Source organism: Neopelma chrysocephalum, unplaced genomic scaffold, assembly GCF_003984885.1.
Source record: "Neopelma chrysocephalum unplaced genomic scaffold, ASM398488v2 Primary Assembly neopelma1_286, whole genome shotgun sequence".
In the NCBI taxonomy this organism is placed as follows: domain Eukaryota; kingdom Metazoa; phylum Chordata; class Aves; order Passeriformes; family Pipridae; genus Neopelma; species Neopelma chrysocephalum.
Genome location: NW_020897948.1, coordinates 1088963 through 1108514, shown reverse-complemented (window position 1 = coordinate 1108514; position 19552 = coordinate 1088963). Strand labels below are relative to the sequence as shown.

Sequence of the window (19552 nt, the reverse complement as noted above, 5' to 3'; positions counted from 1 at the left end):
CTTCTTATCCAGCTTGTGCTCCAAACCCTTCCCCAGCTCAGTTTCCCTTCTCTGGACACACTCCAGCCTCTCAATGTCTTTATTGAAGTGAAGGGCCCAGAACTGAACACAGGTCTCAGTGAGGAGCTGGCTCCTCCTGGTGCTGTGCTGCCATGGGATGGTTGGCAGGACAAGGTGGCACAGCTCACCTGGGCCAGTGAAAAGCCCACTCACAGGCTGGGAAGAAAGGTGTCAAGTGAAGACGGACTGATCACACTATCCTTCATGTTGCTACTGGGATGTTCTTGAGCTCATATCATCCTGCTGGGCAGGAGAACATTGTGTTCTGTTAGTCTGACATCTCCTTTTCAACTGCTCCTGGCAAAGAGGTGGGAGATAGCAGGCTTGGAGGTGATGGGCAGAGGGTGAGTTGGGGCAGTGGGACTTGTGAGACTGCATATGTGCAAGAGTGGACATGGATGGACGTGTGGTGTGAGGCTCACAGAGGTACAGAGGGACGATGCCTGCAAGCACCTTGTGGCTGCAGGGAGGATGGGATGAGGTGGTCGATGGTATCAGGGGAGCAATAAAGCTTCTCTCAGCACCCCAGTGCCCTACTGCTCCTGCAGGAATTGAGTCCTGCCTGCAGGGGGCCCGTGCTCTTGTGCATCAGTCCTTCCTTTTGTGTGCATAGGTGTGTTTGCTGGGCAGAGGAGCCAGGTGTGTAGGAATTGGAGGCAAACTGCTTTACTGTAAATGAAGAACATCAGAAGAAATTGTGACTGTCTGGAAGAAGACCTGGAGGCTGAAACATCTGTCTGACTGACTTGAGGAACAAAGAGAAAATAGTGGGACGTAGAGAGGCGGCTTGAGACAAGTGTGTAGGGATGAGGGGTCTGAGAAAGTTTTGCATCAGACGATAAATCTTGGTGCTGCGATCCCAAAGCTGTGCTGTCCCAGCTAAGAAGGACCTGCAGGAGCCGGGCTGAGAGGAGAAGTGAACCCCAAGGTCCATCCAGCTACAGGCAGCAAGGGCAGGTAGATCAGACCCTCAGGGAACAGCCAAGACTCTGAAGGCAGGAGGAGGAAGCAAATGCATCCGGTTTGAGCCCAGCAGCGCTCTGTGCCCAGCTGCCTCTGCCTGCTGGGTTCTGCTCTTTCAGGCTGAGCCGAGAAGAGCTGCTGGGCCTGGCACAGGGGCTGCAGGGACCTCCCTGAGCAGCTTTGCCGTGCTGCACTGGCTCTGGAGGCCTGCTGCTCTCGAGGGCCTCCACATCACCACTGGGAAGGACCAAGGCTGAAACCTGATGTACCCGAGCAGGCACTTCCCCACTGAGGTGGAAACAGGTCCTACTGATTGGATGGTGGCTACAGAGAGCTGTTGTCCTGGGCTGAGTGACCCACCCTGGGTGTTGCCTTCTCCGGGTAAGGCTGAGCTGCCACTGATACTGGATCTGTGCGGGGTTGGTACTGTGGAGGGGTCATGGTGGCCTGGGGACAGTGGGGAGCTGTGAAGCTTGAAATAGTGGGAAAGCAGAAGGAGCTCTGCCCTGGCTGCTCAAGACAGGGACAACCACAGCCCAAAACTAGGGGGAAGGAGATTTGGTGAGATGACGGAGAACACCTCTCTAATGGGATGAGGATAAAGCCCTGGCACAGGTGTGTGAGAGGAGTTGCAGAACCACAGAATGGTTTGGGTTGGAAGGGACCTTAGAGCCCATCTTGTTTGGAACCCACTGCCATGGGCAGGGACACCTTCTGCTAGACCAGGTTGCTCCAAGCCCCGTCCAACCTGGCCTTGAACACTTCCAGGGATGGGGCAGCCACAGCTTCTGTGGGCAACCTGTGCCAGGGCCTCCCCACCCTCACAGGGAAAAATTTCTCCCTAACATCCAATCTAAATCTCTTCTTTTGGTTTGAAACAGTTGCCCCTTGTCCTATCATTATTTCTCCATGTAAAAAGTTTCTCCCCCTGTTTTTTATAAGCCCCTTTTTGGTACTGGAAGGTGTTCTAAGGTCTCCCCACAGCCTTCTCTTCTCCAGGCTGAACACTGACAGCACTTTCAGCCTGTGTCCATAGCAGAGGTGCTCCAGCCTTCAAAGATCTCTGGCCCTGGGAGAGGAGACTTATCCCACTCTCCTCTCCATCACAGCCACTATTAAAGGCTTGTCAGGCCGGTATGGGTGGAGCTGCTCCCTGTGTTGAGCTGAGTGCTTTAAATGGGTTTTGAAGTATCATATCCCTTCACAGTGGGGGGCTGCTGCTGCCCCCCTGGGGTTCACAGAGGCCTGGGGGGAGCTGGTGGTGGCTGGATGAGGTTGGCAGAGCTCCCTTGTAGGAGGCTGCAGGGCCTGGGGCTCCTGCATCAGCTGCATCCAGAGCCTCACCTGTGAGTCAGTGTGTGGCTTATGATGATTCACAGCAGCGCCGCGAGACAGCCACGGGCTGGTGCAGGGCTGGGATTAATGGTCTGGAAGGAGAGCAGTGTGGGAGGAGGGAGAGAAGATGTTTTCCCTCATCAGCATTTCCTAAGTCTGACTGTCAGGTATGTCAGCCCGAGCTGGAGAGATGTTCTCAGCCTGCAAAGGAAGCTCCAGCTGTTGATCCCCTCCCTGGCAGCACCTGGGCACAGGGTTTGGTGCCCTGGCACCTTGGCAAGCTGGTGGCTGCACCCAGCCATCACTGTCCTAACCTGAGAGCACCATCCCTGCTTGGCTGGACCTCCTGGAAGCTCGTGACATGCTGCTTTGGGCACAGGCAGCCCCTGCCGTGCCCTGACCCGACCTGGCAGGAGGATAAGGTGACATCCCTCCCAGAGGGAGGCATCTCAGGAGCTGAGGGCTCCTGATTGAGCAGGTGTTTCTGTAATTCTCATTAAAGGTGAGGGTCTCCTCCCTCCCTTTTCTGGGGATGACCCCAACACATCTGGCACAACTGTGAATCATAGAATCCCAGAATCCAGCCCCTGCTTTCCTTCTGAAGGACTTTTGCAGACCATGTGTCCTGCAGCAAACTGAAACCTGATGGTGGGGGTTTTTCTGTGTTGCATTTTGCAAGTCACTGAGGAGTTTTCAGTTTGTCCCCAGTTTGTGTGTCCATAGTGTCCAGGCACTTGGATGCCAAAGGCTGGATTCTCCCCAGTTCTGTGGGGACACAAACGCTATTGCTGTAAATTTGTACATAAGTGAGACTGGTGAAGTATTTTCTTAGCAGAGTTGAGCCAGAGCCAGGTATGAAAGGTTGTTCAAGTCTGTGAACCTCTTGCCATCTATCTCCACCAAGGCTGCTTTGGGGCAGCCTGAGGTGTGGGTCTGGCCGCCCATGCCGTAGTCCTTCCCAGCGCCTGTAGCCCAGTCTCCTGGATGGTATTCCTGGCTCCTGCTCAGGCCTGGGACTTGTTCAAGCTCCTTTGACACCTTGTCGATTCTTTTGCGTATCTGCGAGATGCTTCAGAGGATGGAAATTTCCAAGTTCCAGTTTCCCTGCAGCAGCTGGGCCACACGTGTATTTTAGGACTCAGGTGTGGGAGTAGGCACTGCAGTGCTGGGCACTATGGGCACCTCTGGGGACTGGGCTCATGGTGGCTTTGGGACTCAGACCGGCTGAAGTGAGGGTGCAGGGAGCATTGGGTGCAGGATAGTGACACTGCACTCATGTGTATAAAACACACATTATATATACATTCTGAATAGAAATCAGGCAGGGAAAGCAGCCTGGGCAGGGCTAATCGCTGCTGAAAGACAACCAGGAGCACCTGAAGGATATTAAGCAGGAGAGAATCGGAGTAAATCCATCCCTCAGAACTGGTTGTCTGGTGTGTAGGCACTTCTGATGTTGCACCACAGCTAAGCTAGGGCAGGGCTGGGGAGAGGGAGTCCTAGCTCTTGGGGGATGCAACTTGGGAAGAATACAATGGGAGAGAAGAGTAGGGCTGAGAGCATGTGGGGCTCATGGAGTTGGGCATGGGGCAGCTCTGTTCCTGCTCCTCCAGGCTTGCTGGCATGGCCTGTCCCCTCCCTCTCTCCTCCGTGGAGGGTGGCAAGGGCAGGGGGCCCCTTTCCTCCCTGCCCTTGAGGCTTATCCTATGCAATGAAGCCCTGGTCAGGTGAAATGGATGCTCCTCACAGTGAGTGCCTGCCAGAGTCCTGGGTCTGGCCAGCACATCTCCTGGTGAGCTTTGCTTCAAGGGGGTGTCCAAAAAGTCTTTGGGGACTCCAGGTGCTGGAGTACTGTCCAAGGTAAACTGGAAAACATAAGGATAGATGGCAGTGAGCTTGGCTAGTGTGGAAGCCCTGAAGGCTTCCCTGAGGAGTGGGGCACCCACTGTCCCATGGAACCCAGGGGCATGGCACAGCATGCCCTGCTTCTGGGGTGGTGGGAGGCAGGACCCTGATGTGGGCAGCACTGGGGGGTCTGAGTTGGGGGGTTCCCTGCAGTGCAGCTTCTGTCCCGGGGTAGGTACCTGAGGTACCTTTTCCTCTGCACCATTTGTTTTCTCTGCAGTAGCCCCAGCTCTGCCTGCATGGCCCAAGTCCCTGCTGTGTCCCAGTGTCCCAGGGTGTCCTCTACGTGGAAGGTCAGAGCCAATGAAGGAAGCCCATGTGCTGCTCCCCACCCCGCTGCAGCTCTGAGCCAACTCACTCTTTCTTCTCCCCTCTCTGTGATCCCTTTTCCATCCCTTCTGCCCTTTAAAACCTTTGTCTCTTATCTTTGATAATTGCCTGCAAGGCCTGAGCATCCCTGAGGCCTCCAAGCTGTCCTTGTGTTGGCAAAAGCTAAAAAAAAATCTCCTTTCTCCCATGTCTGGGCAGTCACAGAGGGTCCATGTCCTTCTCTGCAGCAACCTGGAATCCACCGTGCTGTGGGTACTGGGGAGATGTTTCCATGCGTAGCAGGGGGTTCCTTCTCGTCTGTACTACAGATTCTTCTTGGGGCTGCAGGTCTTCTCTCACGGACAGGCTACTCCCTGGTGTTCCTGTCCTAGTGGAACCAACCTTGTCCTGCGGGTCTGTGCCCCTGACTTGGCTCCTTAGTGGGATGTGTAATCTCAGGATGTGCTGTGTTGCGCGTGCTTTTGTTATTCGGTACCATCTGGGGACACTCTGGGGTTTTTTAGGGTCCTGATTCTGCTTCAGTCTGTCACCAGTGGGGATGGGGCTCATGGCTGTGTAGCCACAGGGGTGCTTTTGGTCCCCTCTCACCAACAAATGTTCCTTGTGGCTGAGAGAGGGTCAGATGGGGAGGAACCAGAGGGAAGCCTGCATTGGTGTCTTTAGGTGTTCAGAAAGCATGAGCCAGGCATCCCAAAAGTGGAGAATTGGGCTAAACCCAATAAATATTCAAATAACAGCCCCTCCAATGCTTGGTTTGAGGTAGGTGCCAAGGGCGGAGCTGAGCTGATGTTGACAGGGACACGTGGTCCAAATAGGGTGTTTTGGGAAAAGACTGTTTTGGGCATAGATCAGCTGTGCCATACAATAGCCCCTGACCCTTCAAATCCTCCCTCCTCCTGCTTGGACTGGGGAGGGCATTAGGAGCACATGTGGCCATGGTGTCCCTGTGTGACCAGGGTGCCAGCAGGTGCCTCTGATGGCAGGAGGTTATGAGGAATGATGAGCCCTCACTTGGATTTAAACCCTTGAGGATTAATGACATATTTTCCCCTATGCCTGTCCTTCCATGCCCTCTCAGGGGGCTGCAGGCCAAAAGAGGCAGCTGGATGCAGGATGAGGCCGGTCCCAAATACCAACATCCAGTGCTGGGATGTGCCCAGTGCTAGTTCGGATGATATTTTTCAATTGATTTTCCCACCTTTCCAGTGCAGGAATTGGCTTTGCCAGCCCTCCCCTTCCCCCACCTCAGCTTAATTTCTACCAAATAATCAGAAGCATGTTGATGCTTGAAATCAGAGGCTCTATCTGGGATGGAGGAAATGTTGAATCAGCTTGTAGCTTGAACTGTTCCGTGCAGCAGCCACCTCCTTGCCTTCCTCCAGGTTCCCAAATGCCTCCAAAAGAATGCCTGGCAGCCAGCTTTGCCAGGGTGGTGGTGGGAGGGATGAGACCAGTGCCCCTCCATCCCCGCAACATCCTCCACTGGGATCCAAGGACTTATTGGAATGCTGTACTAAAACCTAGGCCCAGCTTAGCCGTGACCTCTTCCAGGACTTGAGCTGTGTCCCACTGTAGTCCAAGGGAGCTGGCTCCATTTCCCTGCCTGAGTCACCAAATCATGCTCCAGGTGGCAGTGGAGGATGCAGATGGTCCTCTCCTATACTGGATAGGATCACAAGGATATGAGGAAACCGTGAGCAAGGAGGGACTCTCCAACAGCACTGTCTTTGCAGGAGCTTGGCTCAGTGCTTGCTTAGGGGGCATCTCTCAGGCGGGGGGGCGCATGTCTGGAGTCCTCAAGCTGCTCCCTGTGCCAGGAGGCATCTTGTTGTGGTTTTTTTGTTGGGTGAGGAGGTGCAGGATCAGGCTCAGGCCACACATCTCCATGGGATGACTCAGGCATTAGCTGGGTCCTCGCTGAGCCCACTGGCACGACAGCAGTTTTGGGGGCTCTTCTGGAGGTGGTCCTGTGGCTGAAATCTTTCTGCTGGCCCGAATCCTGCACTGAAATGTAGATGAAGATCTCTTGGGCTCTGTGTCTCCCTCTGATGTGCTACCTGAGTTAGCCTGTGCCACCCTAAGAGGGGTTAATTTGTTTCTCCTTAGATAAGTGAGGGAGCTTGTCCATGAGGTGACCTTCCCCTGCTCCCAGCAGAATGTGCCATCCTTGGCCACTGACAGGCTTCTGCTAAGAGGGTGGAGCCAGGCTCTGCTCAGCAGTGCCCAGGGACAGACCCAGGGGCCATGGGTACAAACTGACACACAGGAAGGGCCCTCTGAGCATCAGGACACACTTTTCCACTGTGAGGGTGGCTGAGCACTGGTGCAGGTGCTCAGGGAGGTGGTGGAGTCTCCATCCGTGGAGAGACTCGAAAGCCGCCTGGGCACATCCTGGGCAGCCGGCTCTGGGTGGCCCTGAGGGAGCAGGGACTGGGCAGGGTGACCTCCAGAAGTGCCTCCAACCTCACCCAGCCTATGATCCAGTCCCCTGAGCACAGCCTAGTGGCCTGGGCAGTGTGCACGGGGTTCAGCATGGTGCAGTGGGGTCCTCGATGAGCTTAGAACAAGCACTGATGCCACAGGGCCCAAGTGCCAGCAGGACCCTCTTTGAAACCTGTTGCTGTTTAGGTCTCCCCAATCCATTTGCACCCTGTGGGTCTCACCAGTCATGGAACCACTGAGGTTAGGAAGGAGCTTTTAAGATTATTGAGCCAGTACTGCAAAGACCACCACTAAACCATGTTCCCAAATGCCTAATGTGTCTTTTAAATCCCTCGAGGGATGGTGACTCCTGGTGTGCCAGTGCCTGACCACCCTTTCCATGAAGATTTTGAAGCCAAGAAGGGCATTTCTATAGGCACTTCCACAGTTAGTTGGTAGTGGACGCAGTGGGTCCCTCCCACCCTGACACTGCAGGGCCTGAACCCCTCTTTCTGGGTCCATCATTGCTTCTTGCCAGGGATGGAGGGAAAATCCTTCCTGCCCTTGTTTTCCTTAGGCTGCCTGATGGAGCCAGCTCAGGGTTGCTGTTCAGTTGTGGATGCTCAGAGATGGGTGATGTCAGCCCTGAACAGTGGAGAGCAGCCAAGAACTGGTAGCCCCCAGCCCCAAACCCCTATGGCTTCACCCTCATGGAGAGGGGTTAAGGGGGAGATTCAGGGCTGAAAATGCCACTGAGGACACTTAGGCTGCCAATGGTGGGAGTCCCTTACAGGGGCATTCATGAGTGCTGCTCCCATGAGAGCTGCAGAGGCCAGGGAAGCTGCAAGCCCCACTGGTCCCTGGCCTGCCCAACTCATGGGGATTGTGCTACCAAGGTTGTGGTATCCGGGTAGGGTGCAAACAGACCAGGCAGTGATTTCAGAGGAGGGGGGCTTGCTGGGAATTATGGGATTACTGATTCTTCCTTGCTGCAGATTTCTGTGTTTCAGAGTGAGATCCCTGTGCAAGGTGACCAGCCCTGAGGAGGGCTCATGGGAAGGTCTCTTGGGGCTCTGACCTAGTCCCTGCCCATCTGGTTCCCCTGGGGCAGATGTTCTTGGGTGAGGGGACAGGCTTTGAGCATCCCAACCCATGGGTACTGCTTGGAGAGCTCATCCTGGTGAGCAGCTGGGCAGTTGGGGCTGAACAGCAGTTTCTCCCTCTGCATCCAGCACCATCACCCGCACGGGTGGGGTGACTGTATCCTGACAGCTGGAGCCTGCCGGGAGTCTCCCAGCAAGTCCCCAGACTTTGTCTGGCTTGTGTTTCTTCCCCTGTGGTTCTTGATGGCTTGGTGTGCCTGGGAGTTTCCATCAGTATGTGTCCAAACTACACTGTGGTGGGTCCTACCTGGACGCTGCTGCTCCCAGCAGGCTGCCCACACCCAGTCAACATAACCCAGCCCCTGCCAGCCCCCATGGGCTACCTGGGTCTGGGGTGCTGGGCAGCACCTGCTGTCTGGCCAGTGTCCCTGTGGGTGTTCCTGCCTGTGCTCTGGCTGTCCACACTGCCTGCTGACGGCAGGATCATTCCCTCTGTGCAGTGGGGTCAGTGCTGGGCTTCCTGGACCTCCTGTGCTGCTGTGTTGCAGGGTATGAGCACCCCTGCAGTGCATGGTCCCAGTGCTTGCTCTGTGGTGTTGTCCCTTCCAGGGGATAAAGAGGGGACGAGGAGCTTCATGCCCTGGAGATAGAGATGTGCTGGGTGTCACACTTGGCACTTCCCCCTGGACAGGGCTGATGAAATAGCTTTTGTTGAGCCCCTGCTGCTGGGACATCTCAGAGCAGACTGGTGCTAACACGGTGCTTGGGGACGTGGTTTGGAGGGTCACAGTGTTTGCTGCCACAAGACCCATGGAAGGGATGAGTGGGATACAGGACTGTGCCAGATTAACTTGGGGTGAAGAGGTACAGTGGATCCAGTTCCCATGCAGGAGCTGAGCTCTCCTTCCCTGCCAGGGCATACACGGGGAAGGATCCTGGCAGGAGCGCAGTCTGGTGCCTGGCCTGGGATGAGTCAGGTGTTTGCAGGCAAGGGAGGTGATGGGGCCGGTGCCAGCATCCCAGTGGAACCCTCCCACCATGCCAAGGGCACTGGTGCAGGCCCAGAACACCTGGGAGTGGGGAGCCTGGCAGAGGGCTGGGAAGGCAGCCCAGCTCCCAGCCCGGCTGCGGCTGCAGTGCACATCCATCCGTCACTGCGCGGGGGGTGGGAAGAGGCGGCCCTGTATAAAGCACTGCCTCGGACGCAGCGACAGCCCAGCAGGATGAGCCATGCTGGAGCCATGGGGAGCTTGCACCAAGGTAGGGCCCCACCGCGGACACAGCCACTGCGGAGTGCTCAGCACTGCTGCTGATGCTCTGGGCTTTAGCCAGCAGTGGGTGCCCTGGGGAGAGCTGGGTGGGATGCGAGTCCTGGAGCCTGGGAGGGGAGATGGTTGGACTTGCTCTTAGAGGTCTTTTCCAAACTTAGTGATTCTATGACAGGGCACTTTTACAGCTGGGAAACCGCTCAGGGCACTGCGGATCTCTGCCTCTGCCAGTCACCGGTGAGGATAAGCAGGGTTCGTTCTTCAGGAGCTGGGGATACTCCCTGTTTCTGATCCCCCTGCTTCACCATAAACAGCTCATATTCTCTGGCCCTGCTGCAGAGCAGCACAGGAGAGCTGGGCTTCACTGCAGAGTATTTTGGGGATTTGCATGTCCTGTGCCAGGGGGTAAGTGCTGGGGGGCAGCGGGGCTCAGGTTGGCGGCAGGGCTCAGAAGAGGCAGTGGGGCTCAGGGTGCCACATATTGCCAGGGCTTTGGGGCTACTTTCCCTGTTTGCTCTTTCTGTGTCCCCAGAGGATCCCCAGGACTCCTCGCCAGGCTCCTCTCTGTTTTCCAGGATGGCTGCAAGGCACTGCCTGTGCTCCTGTCCTGCCTGTCCCCTGCCAGCTCAGCCCCTGCCCTGTCAGGGGTGCTGGGTGCCACAGCCCTGGTGAGCACCTCTGTCCTTGGGGGCTGGCAAGTACCTGGACCCCCTGACCTTTGTCACACAGCCACTGCCACCCCTGCAGGGTGCTCCTCATCTCCGTCTGTCTGTGTAGCACAGCACTCTATGGGCCCTCAGTGGTGGTGAGGCAGGAGGGTGCTGGGGTGTCATCCAGCTCTGTGCACCCTAGTTATGCTAGAGCCTGCAAGGCCCCGTTCAGGCACTCAGCATGGAGCTAGGATCTGCCCAGGACTGTGATGGTCCAGAGGTTAAACCTCAGGGATGGGCAGCAGCCTCAGCAGAGAGTGGGGGGGGGAAACAGAGCCAAGTAGCAAAAGGGGATGGTCAGCCCTGGAAACCATCCTGGTAGCTGGGAGTGACTGGGCAGGGGAAGGGGAGAGCAGGCTGCAGCAAAACCGGCTTGGAGGTGGCAGGGAAGGGAAGGTTCTGAGTGGGGAGCATTTTGGATGCTGGAGGCAGGATGTGCTGGGGAAGTGCTGGGGCAGAGCATCTGGGAAAGCTGTGAATCCATACTCTGGCTTGAAGGGGGAGGAAGAGGAAAACACCAAGGGAAGGAGGAGCAGGCAGGGAGATGAGGGGAGGAGATTCCAGGCTTGACAAGCAGGTCTGCCTCTGATCCTGCTAAGGCTTTCTTTGCAGTCGCCATTCCCACTGCCTGTTCCAGTAGCCTGGAGCTCCTTTCGGCTCCAGCCATTTCCCCTTAGGAGAACAGCCCCCAGTCCATAGGGGTCCAGCAGCAGCAGAGTTGAGCCAGCCCTTGCTGGAAACTGGGCTTGTGCTGAAAACATGGCCTTACTGAAAACTGGGTGCATGGCACCAGGGCCAGTGGGTGCAGAGGAGCCCTTTGGCCGTCATCCTGCACAGGGAAGGGCCTGGGGGGACAGTGTCCGCTGCCTCCTGCCTTCTCCAGCTGCTGCCAGGCAGCTGCCAGCCTCAGCATGGGAGCTGCTCCAGCCTTGGCTGCACTCCCGAGGGGACATGCACGAGCAAGGCTAGGTACTGGGAAGGGCTGGGACAGCCTGGTAAAGGCTGGCACCCAACGGGATTGGGTCCTGCTCCTTCTGTGGGAAATATTTAGAAAAAAATTATTTGGGACAGCATCTCTACTTGTCTCTACCCAGTTCACTGCAGTTGTGGTGTAAACCTCTTTTAAAGGTTTGTGGTGGAAATCGTCAGTGAAATTATCCTTTTGGCAGCACGCTGGGACCTGTGTCCTTTCTCAACCCATGGTCCCCCACACCAGAGTCTCCTGCATGGGGTGGGCAGCAGAAGCTGAGTTCTGCATCCAGAAGGTGCTGTGTGATGGGCAGCACTCCACAGCTGCTGTGTGCTGTCTGAGGTTTGCTTGCCACCTCCGCATCAGGGGCAGCTCCTGCCTGAGCCACAGAGCTGCTCCCATGATAACCAACATCTGCTTCTGGAGCTCTCGAATGCCACAGAAAAGGCCACAGGGAAAAAAGTGGGGTGAAGGGGCTGAGGCAGGTTGCAGTGGTTGCCTCACTGTGAATCTCAGGTCCCTTCAGAGCCTGCAGGTGCCCTCAGGGTGCTGAACACTCCCTGGCACAAGGGACAGCTGGGGTGGTGGTGGTCATGTTGGCCTTGGTGTCCTCCCACAGCCCCGGGAGCAGATGACCAGGCTTCCATGGAGGGTGGCAGCATCCTACTGCTGGCCAGAGCTCTAGGGGCTGGTGCCACCGTCCCCAGGGGCTTGGTGCTGCCAGGCTGGTGCTGACCCTCAGTGCCAGCCAGCCCTGAGCCCCCTGGCTCCCAGTAGCATTGGGGTGAGTGGCAGTGCTGGCAGAGCCCTGATTCCGTGCTCCCGACCTCTCCACTCAGCCCCACTGCGGGCAGGGAACCCTGAGCAGCAGCACTGCCCACACGGCTGTGGCACCCACGCCCACCAGCCCCTGAATGCGGCCGTTGTGGCTGTGCACAGGAGTGTGGCGGTGCCAGTGTGGCCCCTCCATTGGGGCTGTGCAGCTGCAGGGCTCAGCTGCAGTAGTGTCATGCCCAGGGCCACTGCCCCACTGCCAGCCCCAGCTCCCTTGGGGCAGCTCCCTGACCCTCGTACCCCAGCAATGACCCTGTGTGGGGACTGGAGTCTCCCCACCGTGGCTGCAAGGTGAGAGACTGAGGGGCTCCCTGCTCCTCCTGAGCCCATCCAAAGTTTGGAGGGGCTTGATCCTCCCCCCTGTGTTCCACACTGCTGGGGCAGGAGCAATGCCACAGGGATGGGCTCAATGGGCCCTTTCTGGACTGGGATCCATCGGGGCTGGGGTTTCCTCTGTGGCTGTACAGAGCCCTGTGTCTCTGCCCAGGCACAGAGACACGTGGTGCTGCAGGAGGGAAGAGCGTGCAGTGGGAATTACTGGGACCAGGGAAGGGGGACAATGGCCAGGGTTCCAAAGCAGGGTGGCAGGAGAAGCAAGGTCATGGTGCGAGCAGGGAGATGGTCCCTGGGGTTTTGCCAGGCTCCTTTACCAGGGCTCTGCCACCCTGGCACTGCTATGTTGTGCTCTCACAGGCTTCAGCTGGTAGTCAGGGTCCCTAGGTCAGGCTCCTTGCTTGGAACTGGAGCTTAATATGCAAAAGTAGGTCTGGCTGGGCAAGATGGGATAAATTCCTAGCCTGCTACCCTTAAAAAAGGCCTCATTTCCTTAGGGATCAATGCTTCCCACTGCAGAGAAAAAGTAGTTTGGAAGAAAGTTTAGAAACCTTGAGTGAAAAACCCAGCGTGTTTTTTGCCTGAAGGGATGGTTATAATTTTAGAGATTTCATATTGATTAAAAAATTCACACACTGAGATCCAGGCAGAAGCACTTAGGAATGATCCACACAGGGATTGGAGCTGGGAGCATGCAACTGCTTGAATTTGCAGTGGAAAAACAGCAGCCCTGTTTCCTCTGTGGAAAAAACCAAACCACTGGTGATCCTTGAAAGCTTCTGGTGCCCTTGGCCAAGCAGTGGGGTCTGTCAGGAGGAGCTGAGCTGATGCTGCTCAGGGGTCTGTGGCAGGTTGTCCTGCCTGTCGTGGCCAGAAGAGTGTGGCCCTGGGACAGGGTGGTGAAATCCTGGGCCTGTTGGTGTGAACAGAGTCCCTCTGTGGTGACCACGCAGCCAGCATGGCCAGCAGCAGTGTCACTGACCTGCGTGCATGGAAGGGGGATGCTCCCAGGTGATCCTGCACTGCCGAGTCTGGTGGCAGGAGGCACAGGCTGACTCCTCTGTCTTCTCTGTCACCTCCTCTCTGTTCCCTCTCACCCCTGGAGTCAGTTTTAGCCATTTTTCTGGGTAAGGTTTCACATTTTCCCACTGCTGAGGACACCTGAAGGGCAGTGGAGGGACAGGAGCTGTGGTGTGGGATGGGTTTGCTTTGTAACAGAGGGTCAGCGAGTCTGTGGGTGACACCAAACTGAGCCTGAGCAGTGCAGCAGATTCACCAGGGATGTGGCATCCAGAGGGACCTGGGCAGGCAGGAGGAGCGAGCTCATGTGAACCTCATGCAGTTCAACAAGTGCAAGGTCCTGTATCTGGGTCAGGGCAACCCCCAGCATCAGCACAGGCTGGGGGCTGGGTGGGTTGAGAGCAGCCCTGGGGAGAGGGACTTGGGGGTCCTGGTGGGTGACAAATCAGATGTGACTTGGCCATATGTGCTGGTACCCAGAAACCAGCCCTGGGCTCATCCCACACTGTGGGCAGCAGGTGAGGGTGGGATTCTGCCCCTCTGCTCTGCTCAGGTGAGACCCCACCTGCAGTGCTGCCTCCAGCTCTGGGGTCCTCAGCACAAGGACATCAACCTGTTGGAGCAAATCCAGAGGAGACCACGAAGATGCTCCAAGGGCTGGAACCCCTCTGCTCTGGAGCCAGACTGGGAGAGCTGGGGGTGTTCACCTGGAGAAGGCTCCAGGGAGACCTTAGAGCCCCTTCCAGTGCCTGAAGGGAGCTTATAAGAAAGATGGAGAAAGACTTTTTACCAGGGTCTGGAGTGACAGGACAAGGGGCAATAGCTTCCCACTGCCAGAGGACAGGATTGGATTGGATATTGGAAAGAAATTCTTCCCTGTGATGGTGGTGAGGCCCTGGCACAGGTTGCCCAGAGAAGCTGTGGCTGCCCCATCCCTGGAAGTGTTCAAGGCCAGGTTGGATGGGACTTGGAGCAACCTGGTCTGGTGGAAGGTGTCCCTGCCCATGGCAGGGGGTTGGAATTGGAATGGGAATCAGAAATATCCTGTGTGGGCTTACACACTCCACAAAAGTGCAGGTCTTATGGTGCTGCAGGCATTACTCAGGGCTGCTGGTGTGGCTGCTCCATGGGCAGGGTGGGTGATGTGACCACAGGGAGATGCTCTGATTGAGCTGCTCGTCCAGCCACAGCCTGCGGACACTCCAATGGAGGCAATCCCAGCAGATCTTGCACGGACTGATGGGGAGCTGGTGGGGCCTGAGCAGCCTGAGTGACGGGTGGGTGATGGTCCAGAGGGTGCTCGATGACCTTGGTGCATGGATCATCCCAGGAGCTCTTGCCAGCCCACACTACATTGGCATAAAAGGTTTCAAAAACATAAAAGTTCTAAAAACATGTTGCTGAGCACCCTGGCATGGAAAGTGCCTTCCCCTCGCTGTTCCTGGCCCTGGGTTTGTTTTTGCATCATGCACTGGACAGGCAGCTGGGGCTGGAGGCAGGAATCCCACTGCTCTGCAGGGTCCCATGGCGACCGTGGGAATATGTTTGTCATTTCCTGTGTCAGTGCAGGCTTTCCCCTGACTCACAGCCTCGTTTTTCCTCCCGCTCCTAAAAAACATGAGTGAAGGTACCTACGGGCGCAGGGCTGGGGGGAGCAGGGGGTCAGGGCAGCCTCACTGCCCGCTGTGAGTGCAGAGATGGGGCATGAGCCAAGCCCTGCCTGTGGTGGGTCCCTGTCACTGGGCAGCAGATCCATGAGTGGACAGGGAGCCGAGGTCTGGCAGAGTATCCATGCAAGGACAGGGAGCTGGGATCTGGCAATGGATCTGTGCATGGACAGCGAGCCGGGGTCTGGCAGCGGATCCATGCATGCAGGCAGTGGGGCGGAGATGGGCTTGTCCCAAGGCTCCCGTGCAGCCAGGGCATCCCAGCTGCTGGCTGCCTAGCCAACATCGTCCATGCCCGTGTGACCCCAGTGACCCCTCCTGTCTCTTCCTCGGGTGGCGGTGGCAGAGCGGGGTGACCAGCAGCCATGACAACGGAGACGGGCCCCGGGTCGGAGGTGAGGAATGCGCAGGAAGAGGCTCCGCAGCAGCAGCTGGAGGCGGCTGCCCACGGCCCCACCGCAGCCCCCAACCCCGCCGGCCGGGACAGCGACGCCAACGAGAAGCCCGGGGCACAGTCCGATGCCCGAAATATGGAGCCAGTGAGTGGGTGACAGCCGGGTGCCACGAGAGGCAGGAGGGGAGGCGCAGCAGAGAGGGCGTGCCACCGCTCACTGCTGTCCCTCACTGCGGCCTTGCTGCGGTGCGGGGGCTGCAGGAGCCCAGTGAAGTGGACACATCCCTTGTGCCCGAGGGGAACGTACTGGAGGGGAGCCCCCTCAGCCAGGGTGGTGGTGGCTCTGCCAGGTGCCTGCACGGCTGCCCACACAGCTCCTTCCAGGCCGGCAGCCTGGAATGCTGACGGGGCTGGGAATGGCAGTGCAGGTCGGGGCACAGGGAGGGAGTAAGTGGTCCCGTGTCCCCTGCTGAGCTGCCCTGGGCAGGGCTGGGAGCAGCGGCCACACCCGCTAATGGCTGCAGAGCTGCCAGGGAGCTGAGCTGTTGGGCAAGGAGGTTTTGGGTGCTGAACTGACGCCAGGTGTCCATTTTCCAGGGACCTGGCTTGTGCTGGCAGTGTGGGTTGGGAAAACTAGGCTTGACTGAGGACTCCTAAGAGGTCATCAGCCTCCCTGCCACCAGCTGCCCTCTTCTGCCTGCTGTGGAGGGCTTTCCCCCTCTATGTGTCCATCCTGGTGGTGGTGCCAGGTAACCTTTTGTGTCTCCCCATTCCAGGGCACAGACATGGAGGACAAGGACTACAGTGAGACAGATGGGCTCTCTGACAAAACAACCCCCAGCAAGACCCAGAAGTCACCCCAGAAAACCACCAAGAAAGTGAAGAGTGCCCTGTGCAGGGTGACCCTGCTTGATGCCTCCGAGTATGAGTGTGAGGTGGAGGTGAGTCTTGGCTTTGAGGGACTGTGCTAGCACCAAGGAGGGGACACTCTCAGCCCAGGGAATCTGCCCAGCCCAGTGAGTCCCCATGTCAGGGTTCTTGCAAGTAGCTTTGTAGTACCTCTCTCCTAGGGAGAAGTATCCACAGAAATAGCCATTTAAGTTGAAATTTCAACATAAGATAAAAATCTGGAAAGACAGACCCCAGCAGGGAATTTCAGCCCAGCGAAGACAAATTTGGCAGCTACTCACAACAAAAAACAATGTCTAAATTGGAAACTGGGGGTAGAGCTCTGCCTGATAGTGTGTGCACCACACACCCAGTGCCAGCCCGGCTGCGGCACCTCCAGAGCACAGTGTGTTGGCTGTCCCGTGTGTGCAGGGGTTGTGTGTGCACGCGGGTATTTGTACATGTGTTGGTGCAGAGGAGGTGACATGCAGGGGCCCTCCTGGCTGCCCCAGGTGGTTTTGTGTCCACCTTCTCTGTGTTCATCTTCTTCTCCCTTTCTGTTCGTCCCCATGGACCTGGAGGGCCAGTGAGCACACGGCGAGGTAGTGTCACGTGTGTGCATGTGCACATGAGGGTGAACACATGTGGACGTCCTTGTGGCTGCATCTTCGTGCATGCAGGCAGGGCAGGGTGCACAGGCAGGTGGTCCAGCACCCTGCTCTGGGTCTGAGGGCACCCACTCGTTAGGCGTCATCACAGGCACATGGCATGGGCATGCATGAGTGAACGTGGGTGTGCACTGTTCCCTGGTAGTGGGTGTCACTGCAGGGAGGGACAGAGGGGACAGACACTGGGCAGTGCCTGCAGGGAGGAATGGAGGGGAGAGGTGCCTGGCAGTGCCTGCAGTGAGGGACGGAGGGAGCAGCTGTTCCATCTCCAGCACTTCCTTCTGTCTCCTGCCTGCAGGCTGGGAAGGCAGCGCTGCTCCAACGTGCACCATGAGCCCAGAGGGAGGGAGGGATGTTTTTATGGACTAGCAACTTTGCTTAAAAATGAAAAGCTGAGGTTGTTCAGAAGCAGAAATCCGAGAGCCTTTTCCGGGGAGACCTTTGCCCTTGCTCTGGGAAGTAGGCACACGAGTGTTTGCTGTCAGTAGCTTGGAGCTGGCTGCATGGAGAAGATCTGTATGCAGGTCCTGGCTGATCCAGGTCTCAGCTGCGTGGGATTGATGAATGTAGGGAGTGTGGCTGCCTGAGAGGAGGGAGCACCCCGAGGAAGCTGGGGGGTATGTCCCTGCCCATGGCACAGGTGGCAGAGCCTTTGATCTCTGTGCTCCAGCAGCCCTGGCTGTCGCTTTAGTGGTAAAATTGTTCACAAAGCTGTAGAAGGATGAGTTGGCAGCAAGATAAAAGACTTCCCAAATAAGGAAAGGAGCAGAGCACCCCAGGGAGCTGACAGGGCACAAGGGTGGCTCATGAGCTCCAGTGGGGTCATCCTTCCCCTGGCTCTTCCCAGAGCACTAGCCAACCAAACGGGGATGCCAGGAGAATCTCAAGTCACAGGTGCTGGCAGAGCAGAGCAGAGCAATACCCCTTGCCACATTGCCCAAGAATGGGGTCAAGTTTTAGACAGGTGCTACTCTCCAAAAAAGCCATCTGGGGCACAGAGGACAGGGTTAGGGGCAGAAAGTCCAGTGCTGCATTTCTTCTTTTTACTGGCAGACGCTGTTGGAATAGTTGTGCCTTTTCCCTATGTTTTAATTAAACCTTAATTCAGTCAAAATCAAATGGGGGAGTAAAACTGTTCAGTGTGACACCCCAGCATGTGCTATGGGTGAGCCCCTGCCTTCAAACCCAAGTTGGAAGGAGGGAGAAGACCCAGGAAAGTTGATGGCAAGTACTGGAAAAGCTTTGGAGGGCAAGCAGGAGCCTGTGCTGTGCTGCTTGCTGTGCTGTGCTGCCATCCTAGGGGGCACCTGGTAAAGGTGCTCCAGTAAATAGATGTCTTGGAGAGGGGAGATTGGAGATGGGAGCTGCCAGACTGGAAACTGGAGAGATACACACGTGGGAAGGGTTGTTCTTCAATGTCCGTGAGGGAGCCTGGGCCTCACTGCCACCAGTAACAAAGAGAAATTCAGGGGAATTCCCATCCCTCGAAGTGTTCAAGACTGGGTTGGATGGGGCTTAGAGCAACCTGGTCTAGTGGAAGGTGTCCCTGCCCATGTCAGGGGGGTGAAACTAGACAATCTTTAAGGTCACTTCCAATGCAAACCATTCTGGGATTCGTTTATACCGAGGGTGCCCTCCATTGCTGCATATGGCCTGGGCTCTTGGTGGCTCTCGTTTGTCCATGCTCTGCTTGGGAATCCTACCACTGCTACCACCAGCAGCCCATCCCTGCAGCCCAGGGACCACCTGGGTGTCCCCAAAGTGGTGCAAAGCCCAGGTGATCCCAGGGCTGCGGGGATGGAGCATGGTGAAACCCACTGCTGGATGAGAGCACCTTTTAGGGGTCACCTGAAGGGTCTCCCTTGAGCCAGCTCACCGTCAGCCTCTCCATGTCTCTGACAGAAACACGCCCGAGGCCAGGTCCTCTTTGACATGGTGTGCGAGCACCTCAACCTCCTGGAGAAGGACTACTTCGGCCTCACCTTCTGTGACTCAGACAGCCAGAAGGTGAGCACAGCGGGGTCCCTCTACAGCTGCCCCTTGCATGGTGGGGACCTCCCTGACCAGCTGTCTCCTTGTTGCAGAACTGGTTGGACCCCTCCAAGGAGATCAAGAAGCAGATCCGCAGTAAGTGCCCAGGGAGGGTCCATCCTTCCCAGCCCTAGGGTATCCCATGGAGCTCCAGGATAGCTCAGCTGTGGCTGTCCTACAGTGTGTCCCCTTCTCACCTGCTCTGGAGAGGACCTTTGCCAGCTGGCCTGGGGACAGGGATGCTGATGCTCATTCAGCTAAGTGTTACCCACCTCTCCTCTTACTCATGAGAGGCGCTGGGGGGCAAAGGACCCCATCTGTGCCACCAGAGCTGAGACATGGTGCCTCTCTGAGCACCACTTGCCCTGAGCAGGGAGGACAGAGACGGGGGGAAAAAGTGGGGGCCCTTGCTGGGACAGGTCCTGGGGCCTTTGCCCATGATGTTGCATTGCTGGGATGGCAGAAGGGCTATAGTCCAAGGTGTCATCTTCTGGGACACAGGAGGCTTTTGCTGTGACAGTGATGCTGTGATAATGATCAGGAGCTGATGGCTTCTGAAGTTGTGATGCTTTTCTCTCCCCAGCCGTTTGGGAAGGATTAACCAAGTTATACTGGTGTCCCAAGGACTGTGCTCCAAGCAGCTTCTGCAGCC

The 19552-nt window shown here is 56.9% G+C and overlaps 1 protein-coding gene across 16 annotated transcripts in view; it reads left to right on the top strand.

Moving 5' to 3' along the window:
* Positions 1–19552, top strand: part of EPB41L1 (erythrocyte membrane protein band 4.1 like 1) — a 68156-nt gene that overhangs the window by 22604 nt on the left and 26000 nt on the right. For 14 of the 16 annotated variants that reach the window (XM_027704674.1, XM_027704672.1, XM_027704665.1 and 11 more), the window contains 4 exons: positions 15266–15458; positions 16090–16254; positions 18772–18876; positions 18954–18996. In XM_027704674.1, coding sequence (XP_027560475.1) covers positions 15285–15458; positions 16090–16254; positions 18772–18876; positions 18954–18996 — 487 coding nt within the window. In that variant the 5' untranslated portion in view covers positions 15266–15284. Of the gene's footprint in view, positions 1–9298; positions 9378–15265; positions 15459–15896; positions 15974–16089; positions 16255–18771; positions 18877–18953; positions 18997–19552 lie in introns of those variants that run through there. The other 2 variants (XM_027704660.1, XM_027704668.1) reach the window with 2 other exon arrangements.